This window comes from Glycine max, chromosome 12 (assembly GCF_000004515.6).
Source record: "Glycine max cultivar Williams 82 chromosome 12, Glycine_max_v4.0, whole genome shotgun sequence".
In the NCBI taxonomy this organism is placed as follows: Eukaryota; Viridiplantae; Streptophyta; class Magnoliopsida; order Fabales; family Fabaceae; genus Glycine; species Glycine max.
In genome coordinates this window covers 871,465-881,690 of record NC_038248.2, presented here as the reverse complement: position 1 = coordinate 881,690, position 10,226 = coordinate 871,465, and the positions used below count along the sequence as shown (strand labels likewise).

Sequence of the window (10,226 nt, the reverse complement as noted above, 5' to 3'; positions counted from 1 at the left end):
TTCCTACTTTATTTTTTTTATATTCTTTACAACATTAGATATATGACTTATGACATGGACAATTTTAATACACATTTCATAGTTTCATAAATAAAAAGAATAATTTCTAAAAATATAAAGTCAACTGATTTCCCTATTGAATTTTTTTAGAAATTCAATTGTTTTCATTTTCGAAGTAGTAAAAAAGATTATTAAATTTACATTTTTGAAATTTTAAATTTGCAGAAAGAAATTAAAGGCGACCGAAACGATGGGTGTGAAAACAGAAAGGAAAATGATAAATTTAGTGACCGAATCCATTTGGCTCCCAAGTCCAAGTGGCGCCCAACATGAAACTCAAAGTCAAACTAAAATTCTATTCTGTTTCCTACTTAGCTAGACAGAGTGTGTGTCATATTCATAATCATATCATGTAAACACAAGGCACCTTCACAACCGATTAATAGGGAAAATTGGTACTCCACATTAGTACACATTAAAAGAAAACACCACGTTTTCCCCAAGTACCATTGGAATCAAAGATAAATACCAAAGACTTAAACTTGCTTAAATCTATTAAAATCCTTGCTAGTATCAGGCATCACAATCCATATAATTAATCAGGGATCCTCAATTGCTCCATAACTGCTTATTTTCCTTCTAAAAGCTACATTTCTCACTTTCAAAACACATCCTAAGACTGATAACAACAACTATTTAAGAGAGGGAAAGTTTGGTCGAATATCGATACACCCAAAACCAAGGCCTTCTTTCTTTTCTTCTCATTCTTTTTCTTCCATGGAATCCAGTAATTGGGTTCTCAAACATGCATCAATTTTACTGGTTTTCTTCCTTAGCCTTGGTTGTTCAACCTCTGAAACTCTCACTCGCTCACTCTTGGACTTTGTGGTTACCAACACCACAGTCCTACACAGCAATTTCACTCTGGTATCAGAATTCAGAATGATAAACAGACGAATTTTGAAGGATTGCTCTGCTTCAAATCCCTTTGTCAAAGTCAATGTCACCTCAAATTCTAGCTTGTCAGATGACGAGTTCGTGACGGTCACAGTTACTGGGGTTTCCAATCCTTCAGTCAGTGATTGGGTTGCTATGATCTCACCTTCCACTTCTGAGTAAGAAACTAAGAATTGAGTTGTAGTATATGTGATTATAGATAATGGAGTTTTAACCAATAATAACAACTTGTTTTTGTGCAGTGTGAAAACTTGTATTCTGAATGAGGCCTTCTATCTGCAAACTGGTGATACGGCCAAACTTCCTCTGCTTTGTCATTACCCTGTCAAGGTACTACGTTCATGGACACACATATTTTACTTTTCTTCTTCTATTTTGCCTTTAAATTATTTTAATGCTCCACATTTGTTGCAATCATTTTCTTCCATCGGAGCTCATTAATTTATTCACCGAGACTTGTGCCATATATATCCAGCTAGCCTAAAGTATCTTTCATTTCCTTGAACAAGACCAACATAAAGGGAAAAATGCATAAATAAATAAATGAATGAATGGAACAACGTGCATTCATGAAACTGTTCATGGCATGCCTCATTAATGCGCACCTGTTGTCTTTGTTGGGTATATGTATATGGTGCAAAACTTGCTTGTTTGGCAAATTATTAATACGTTTGTCCTCCATTTTCAATCACCTTATCTCCAACTAGTCCCTCCCTCTCCCCTTTCAAGCTTATTAGTCGGTCTTTTCCATTTATTTGTAATTTTGCATTGCCATTGTTTTTTCATTAACTCTTCTTGTATCTCCTTTATAATTTAAAGATTTTGCTAATCAGTATCTTTAAGACACTGATTAAGAAATTCAGAATGAAAGGTTTTAATTAAAAATTGACATTAATGCATATATACTATGATTTCCAACACACTTTCAACGTGAATTTTTTTTAAAAATATTTTAAATTCCTTAATTAGTGTGCTTAAGATTAGAATTGAAGGGGTTTTAAATGAAAAAATAAACACCCACTTAGTGTCAATCATATTAATCCTTATATATCGATAAAAAAAAATATATTAGTTCCTATATAATAAAATACTTACATGATATATATTCTTGGAAATGTATTTCTTTAGCCATATCAGTCTTCATTTTAAGAATTTTGATAATTAGTTTGAGTGATGTAATACACATTTAATGACTAACTTAATCGACTAATGTATATTTAGAGACTGATTATAAGTTAGCACAAATGTTCAAAGATTTAGAAGGAAACTTGCATCCTTCCTTTATTAGGTACATATTTGAATCTTCCTAAATCCATCCAAAATCATGTTTTGCTTACTAACTGCACAGTAATTCTTTAAGCCTTCTTACCATTTTATCAACCCAAAAGAAAAAGAAATCATAGTATAATTTCTATATTAATGTGACCGAAAACATATTTTGTAGAGTAATTAATTTTACTATTTACTCTAATTTACTTTTAATAACACTTTCTATTGATTTAATCTTTTATTACTTAACGCATGTCATCAAACGCTTTCTTTATTTTTTTTATCTATTGTTCAAGGTTATAATACATAAATTAAGAAAAAATAATTAATTCTATCATATATGTTGTTTATAATTTTGTAATTTATTATTTTGACATTTTATACATTACTACTAAGTTTTTTCTTATTGATTTTTTCAATTCATAGATGATTTGGCGTAATATCACTGCAACCATCGATTTAAATTTTTTTTGGAAACAATAACATTGTAATTAATGAAACTTTATCATTCTCTTACAGTATTTATTTAGTTCGAAAGGTTGATTACTTATAAAACAATATCATTTATAAAGATTTAAGAATACCTAAGGAACGACAAAAAAGAAATGTTGAAATCATATTCATAAAATGAAATATTTATGAAAAATGTCAATTCCTATGATTCATTAATGATAGTAAATTAGCATTAATTGGTTATTGTTGGCACATTAATTAGCACGAAGGCACAAAATCAAATAATGAATAGAGACTGTCTTTCTTATTCAAAAGTTTAGTTTTTACTTTTTTTTATCAGTAAATATTAATGGTTAATATTGTTAGTAAAGAAATTTTAACCTGTAATTATTTTTTAATTTTTTTTCACAACTAAATTAATCTTATTTCTCCAAAAAGTTTAGTTTGACTTGTCCATAGTGACAAGTGGCAAGCATCCTCCAACTGTCTATGTTCGCACACGCTTTGCTTTTCGCAATTGAATTCATTTATAGCCTTTCTATTCTAATGGCGCAACAGTGTCCATGTGTAACCTTTTCTAGTGTTTGCGGTTGCTTTACATCTTGTGTACATAACTTGGACGTCTTTTTTAAGGTTTCAACTCAATCCACGATAACGTTTTTGCTTTGTCCTCTTCCATTGCATCTATCTCTATTGTAACAGCCTCCATGCATTGAATTATTTTAGCCTTACACAAATGAACGAGTGGGAAAACATTGTTTCTTGAAATTCTCACATGCCAATTAACATGTAAAAAAATTGCATCTATTTTATTTCTTCATAAATTTCAGTGGGTTTTATTAAAGTGAGAGGAATTTAATTTCCACATAGTGTGAAGTGAGTTTAAATGTTTTTATACTATTAATTAATTAAAAATTATTTTATGTATAACTTCAAAATAATATTACAAAAGTTGCAATATTACAATACATAGTAGGCTTTAATTTTATAACAATAATAAAAATCACGTAAATTAATATAATTTGACCTCTTTTTCATTCTAAGTTTATATATAAATAACAATTGAAGGTTGGGTTTATTGTTTGTAACATACTGACCCTCCAAAATCATACATGAGTAACTTGGTATATTTCCAATCCAAATTTGGCTCGTTTCCTTCGTACTTTCAGTGCTACATCTTAATAAATCGTGTCAACTTAACCCAATAGGTAAAAGATAGTATTTGTAATTTTATAAACATAGTGATATCCAATCTTGACCAAAATGGCTAGTCAACTTGATATTTAGAAAATACGTCTTACACGTAATCATTTACACCAAAAAAGTGAAGAAAAATCACATGCATTCAAATTATTGATGCGTCAAAATCAGATAGATAGATATGGAAATAAATAATGTTCCCTTTAGTTCCTCACATGATGCACTGGGACTCAAAAAAAACGTTGGAGCAGTCTTTAATTTCTCCTTCGATTAAATCCCAGTTTGTTTGAATTGGCGTTAAAAATGCAAGTTTTCTCAATTTTTACTTCAAATCTAAGGGGGAAAAAATATAGAAGTTACATAAAGTAGCTTTCAACTTGAGGTGGATTCAATGTGTCTGGAAGTCGAACTAAACACGCACTCACAGTCCACCCGCCTGGCGTCAACAATAATATTTAACATAATAGAAAGTTCAAATTTCAGTTTGTGTAATTTGTGCATGAAAAGTTAAGTTCACCTTTAGTCCTTTTAATTTAGGTTTCGTGTGATAAGAAAAAATTGAGCAATCTTGAAGGCATTGCTGTTTTTTTCCCACATGTCTTGAGGTATGGCCAGACACTAAATATGAATACATTTTCCAACAGAAATTTAAACCTTGGTTTACCATGTTGTGGGATATTAGTTCTTTCCCTTATACATAATCCGGTTTGGATTGTTATTTTATTTTAAACATTTTTTTGGTGCACGTTTTAATTTAAACATTATAATTTATGAGTGCACTTTTAGTCCTTTTAATTTAAGTGTAAATCAAATATTATTGTTGTTTCTTTTCGTACGTCAAAGAAGAATCTGAAACAGCAACTAGGGGCATTAAAGCCAAAAATGGATGTTAGAAATAGAATTGAGCGAGATATTTTGAAGGCATTGCCAAAGTGACTTACGTTCACGCAATCCGTTATTGTTATTGCAAACTCAACAATAGTATTATGATCATTTTTTTTGGTTCCCATATGAGAGATTTACTCATTTGGTTAATTTAATTATTTCTGGTGAGGCCGGAATAAAGACATATTCTTATTCGTTATTATCTGCAATTTATGCATTTTCTAATTTCTCTGGACAGTAGCATTCTGATGATCTGGTGGATTTGATGCTTTCCACCTGGTTATCTTTTCTCCCTGCAAGTCTAGTTGATTGTCGTTAATAAACACGTAATCGGTTATTTTAGCACTAGATGTGAAATGTCTGCTTTTGGTCTCACTGTCAACAACAAAATTTCTTATATAAATATGTTCCTTTCTTGTCCTTTTTATTTATTTTGTGATGTACATTTTGCTAATGTGCTTTTGGACTTTGGTGGTAAGTCCAAAAGCAGAAAAATTGGACAATCTTGAAAACAACGAGTTGTAGATTTGAAGCTCCATGGGTGGATTCCTTAACAAAAGGCAAGAAAGCACCAACATTAATCAGTGATTAATATATTGAAAGTGAGGTTTAGGTAATAGTTTTTGGGCACTAAGTTTGTGTGTATGTGTACTTTGTGATGTTGGTTTTGCTAATGTGGTTTTGGTGAAAAGTCCAAAAGCAGAAAAAACTGGACAATCTTGAAAACTACAAGTTGAAGATTTGAAGCCCCGTGAGTGGATTCATTAATAAAAAAACAATGTAGTAGAGTACCAACATTAATGATTAATACATTGAAAATGAGGTTTGAGCATTACTTGTGTGTGTCTGTGGATTTAAGGGAGCGAAGGTGAATTTCACCTATCTCAGTTCTTAATAAATTTCTATATGAAAATTAAATAAATTTCTAATTTATGAATCAACTCTAATATGTCAAGAATTTCTTCTTGAGACTTGAGAGTAAAAAATTCTCTCAAGCATTGAGTTCATGTAAATGTCCCATATCTTGTACTAATAAATGTTGTACAATCGGATACACGAAAACGCAGGCACAATACATGAAAAATGATCCAAATTACCTCAGTTGCAAAAAGAAAGAATGTAAGACATTCCAAAATGGGAAATGTGCTGTCTCAACGTGCAGTGGTTCACTACAGTTTCATGTTGTCAACATTAGAAGTGACATCGAGTTCGTGTTCTTCTCCGGTGGATTCGTGGAACCATGCCTTGTGGGAAGGTCCACGCCTGTGAGCTTTGCTAATCCTAAGAGGCCACTCTATGGACATCTCTCGAGCATAGATTCCACTGGAACATCAGTAAGTAGCAAACTACTCTTTCTGCTTCAAATCTTCTCTGTTCATTTATTCTTAATCTCAAATGTGATTTGGTGTTGCAGATGAGATTGACATGGGTTAGTGGAGACAAGGAGCCTCAGCAAATCCAATATGGAAATGGAAAAACAGTTGCTTCAGCAGTCACTACATTTTCACAAGATGATATGTGTAGTGAGTGATAGCTTTACTTTAGTTTTCCTTACTCATAAATACGTACGTATTTCATATATGCTTCTCTCTATATAGTTTAATTTGAAGCTTGACCATAAATTGAGTGAATTAGTATTTTACATTATTTTGATAAGGAATATTGACAAATGATAAAAAAGAGCTTTTCATAATTGTTAAAGACTGGTTTTACTCATTGTTCGTTTCCATCCGAAATTGACAGGTTCAGCGCTGCCTAGTCCTGCTAAGGATTTCGGATGGCATGATCCAGGATACATTCATTCAGCACTTATGACAGGACTTAAGCCTTCAAGCACCTTCTCCTACAGATATGGAAGGTATGAACTTTACGGAATGAATTGAGCTTGAAGTTTGAGAAAATATCTAGTTAGTCATTTTTAGATGCATTAGTAATCTTATCTTAAAAAGGTTTTAAACCGGATCTCAGTCAAAATAGTATGAAAAGAACTTGGCTGGTAGGCTACCTAATGGAATACTAGTATACTACTAATATACATGAACTTCAAGAATTTGTTCTTGTGCACCAAGTATTTCAATAATTGAGATTTAACTCCTTAAATAAGTTGATTTTCCTTCTGCTTATGATCCAGTGGCTGGGTTGGTTGGAGTGAACAAATCAAATTTTCAACTCCACCTGCTGGAGGATCAGATGAGCTAAGATTCATTGCATTTGGTGATATGGGCAAGACTCCTCTTGATGCTTCAGAAGAACACTACATTCAGGTAAACTGTTACTTCAAATATATAAGCATTTAGATTTCAGATGCATATTGGGATAGGCCAATAGGATTTGGCTAGTGTTGTCAGGTTTAGGTACTTTTGTACTGACCAGCTCTGGTCTTGTTTCTCAAACAGCCAGGAGCTCTTTCAGTTATTAAAGCTATAGCCAATGATGTAAATTCCAACAATGTAAATTCAGTCTTTCACATCGGAGACATAAGCTATGCAACAGGTTTTCTAGCAGAATGGGATTACTTCCTTCACCTTATCAACCCAGTAGCTTCCAGGATTTCTTATATGACAGCAATTGGGAACCATGAGAGGTATTACCTCCACACAAATGATAATTAGTCCAACAATTATTTTCCTCAAATATATAGATTAACTTGAAGAATTTAGACAAAAGTTCCCATGAAATCATTACTTGATTTCCTGTAAATTGTTGAATACTTAATATTTAAAATTTAATGCACGTTATGAATTTATATACTCATAAATAAATAACAGGCATTGTAGATTTGGTGAAAAATAGATTAAAAAAAAATGTTATGATATCATTTCTAAACTTATTGTTATAATACTTAGGGATTATATCGATTCCGGTTCAGTATATGTTACTCCTGACTCTGGTGGGGAATGTGGAGTACCATATGAAACATACTTTCCAATGCCAACTTCAGCAAAGGATAAGCCTTGGTACTCAATTGAACAAGGAAGTGTTCATTTCACAGTAATATCAACTGAGCATGACTGGTCAGAGAATTCTGAGCAGGTAAAATGAGGGAAGCCAATATTATGTTTCTCTTATTTCTAGTGCAATTGAATAGTTACATAACATGTGTAAATTCCCTATTGCAGTATGAATGGGTGCAAAAGGACATGGCATCAGTTAATCGACAGAAAACACCTTGGCTAATCTTCATGGGGTTAGTTGTGCAAAATTTTAATGAATTAGTTGTCTCAACTTCACAGCATCATTGGATCTATTCATTAAGCATATGCATGACATTTTCACTTGCAGACATAGACCAATGTACACCACCAACCATGGATTCTTACCTTCTGAAAACAAATTTATGGAAGCCGTAGAGCCATTGCTATTAGAAAATAAGGTTAGCAAATCAAGCTCCTTAGACCTTGTGTGTACAGTTCATTGGCATGCTTGTAGTAATTGACTGTATTGTGAACATGAAACAGGTTGACTTGGTTCTTTTTGGGCACGTGCATAATTATGAGAGAACTTGTTCCTTGTTTCAAAATGAATGTAAAGCCATGCCTGCAAAGGATAAAAATGGTGTTGACACATACGATGGCAGAAATTACAGTGCCCCTGTGCATGCTGTCATTGGCATGGCTGGCTTCACCTTAGACAAGTTCTCAAGCAATGTAATTATCCCTTCATCATATATTTCCTTCTCAATCCTCCACGCTTCCTATATTTCTCCCCATGCAAGAAAATTACATGGCATAAGTTTTTTCATATATACATCCATATATCTTCAGGATCGTGCTTACGATTTTTTAATAAGCAATCAAAATTTATGTTTTCCTGCATCCACAGGTAAAAAGCTGGAGCCTGAAAAGGATTTCTGAGTTTGGTTATTTAAGAGCACATGCTACGAGGAATGATTTAAACTTGGAGGTTAGTGTTTATATGCTTATGTTCCAATCTCATTATAGTATCAGGTAATGAATAGAGTTTATTAATTGTTTAACCCGTTCATTTTACATCTGTTTCTATATTGCTATCGGATTTCTTAGTGGATCCTTTTCTGTGCACTCTTTTATTTTTTTTCATAAAAAATCTCCCCACAAGGATAGAAGAGAACCGAAAAGAAGAAGAAACAGACATCTCATTTAAACAATGAACAAACGACAGGACAAAACCAAAAAAAGTACAACTCAAATCAACTCTAAGTTACCTCTCCCAACCGTGAAGCACAGTTATCAAAACAACTTTTGCAACAATATGAGATAGCTCAACTATATATTAAATTCTGTGCTACTCAGTGACATTTCTTGCATATCAGATGATGATAAATACCTGTTATCTAGGCATCAACCTATCTAAATATATAAATAAAAGATCAAGGATTTCCCTTTTCAGAGCAAATTTATCAGTCCTTTTCTAAGACAATAGATCTATAATGGAACTCACACATCCATGTAAGTATTGAAGAATAGAGTTTAATGTGCTTTCTACAAGCATCAAGGCTACTCTAAGGCTCATTTTATTTTTGATGGTGTACTTGGTAATTGACATGGGTGGAAATGTGAAGATAACAAAGGGAGGAGCAAAAATTAATGCAGCCCTCATTATATTTCCTCCATTTGTCATCTTTCAAAATTTTCCAGGTCAACAGCAAAGCACCCTAATATTAAAGCTGCCAATGAAATAAAATTACTATTCGTTGTTTCATAATTTTTCATCTTATTTTTAGTTCTGATTTGATGACTTTAGAATCACTTCATACCTAAATATTTTATTTTCAACATTTGGAAGAAGCATATGCATATATACAAATTATATTGACTATCATCTACTTCATTATAGTTTGTCATCTCAGATACAAGAGAAGTTAAGGATAGTTTTCGCATTACAAAGTAACAACTCACTCAAGATAGAAAGCATACATAAGTGAAATGTATGTTATAGATAGAGACCTACAGACAAATACACAATTTCAGATGTTATTGAAAGGCAAAGGAGATCTAGAGACCAACAACTTTTCACCCTGGATACTGTATATGGTTGTAATTTTGTTTAGACTACGAATTCTTGTAGCTTCAACATCTGTATTTTTTGTCCAAATCTGGATGGAAGTTCTGTTTAATGATATTCACAAGTAAGCCTTTTTATTATTGAGAAAAGAAAAAATCTTAAGATGAATTGAGGAGTGCACCCACTGACTGATGGAACTGAAGAATGTCACACAGATGCACACCAATGCAAATGTTTAAACACGGCATCACATGTGGTAGTGTGAAAGAACAAATAATAAGACCTGCTCGAAGCAATTCAAGCAAATACAAAACTAGTTTCCCACCATCAACCAGGTACATGGATTAATTTTACAAAACTTATATACTATCTCCTTATCCGTTCCTATTTAAAAGACACAGTTACCAAATTCACTAAGATTAAAAAAGTAGTTAAATTAGTTAATAACAGTAAATTTGTCTTGAATTTATATACTTTTA

At 32.3% G+C, this 10,226-nt stretch overlaps 1 protein-coding gene across 1 annotated transcript; it reads left to right on the top strand.

Annotated features, from left to right (window-relative positions):
• Positions 1–472: 472 nt before the first annotated feature.
• LOC100775839 (probable inactive purple acid phosphatase 27) lies at positions 473–9,887 on the top strand. The gene is made up of 13 exons (XM_003540546.5): positions 473–1,115; positions 1,200–1,287; positions 5,832–6,098; positions 6,179–6,287; positions 6,508–6,622; positions 6,896–7,028; positions 7,161–7,348; positions 7,611–7,797; positions 7,884–7,951; positions 8,047–8,137; positions 8,223–8,411; positions 8,587–8,667; positions 9,580–9,887. Exons 1-13 carry the CDS (start codon positions 778–780, stop codon positions 9,631–9,633), a joined length of 1,908 nt encoding a protein of 635 aa, XP_003540594.1. The 5' UTR covers positions 473–777; the 3' UTR covers positions 9,634–9,887.
• The last annotated feature ends 339 nt before the right edge of the window (positions 9,888–10,226 follow it).

Bases quoted from the DNA above. Each gene is read 5' to 3' on its own strand.
- LOC100775839 (XM_003540546.5), top strand. From the start codon at position 778: ATGGAATCCAGTAATTGGGTTCTCAAACATGCATCAATTTTACTGGTT. The intron at 7,029-7,160 runs GTAAACTGTTAC...TTTCTCAAACAG, and splicing joins CAGAAGAACACTACATTCAG to CCAGGAGCTCTTTCAGTTAT. The intron at 7,798-7,883 runs GTAAAATGAGGG...TCCCTATTGCAG, and splicing joins GGTCAGAGAATTCTGAGCAG to TATGAATGGGTGCAAAAGGA.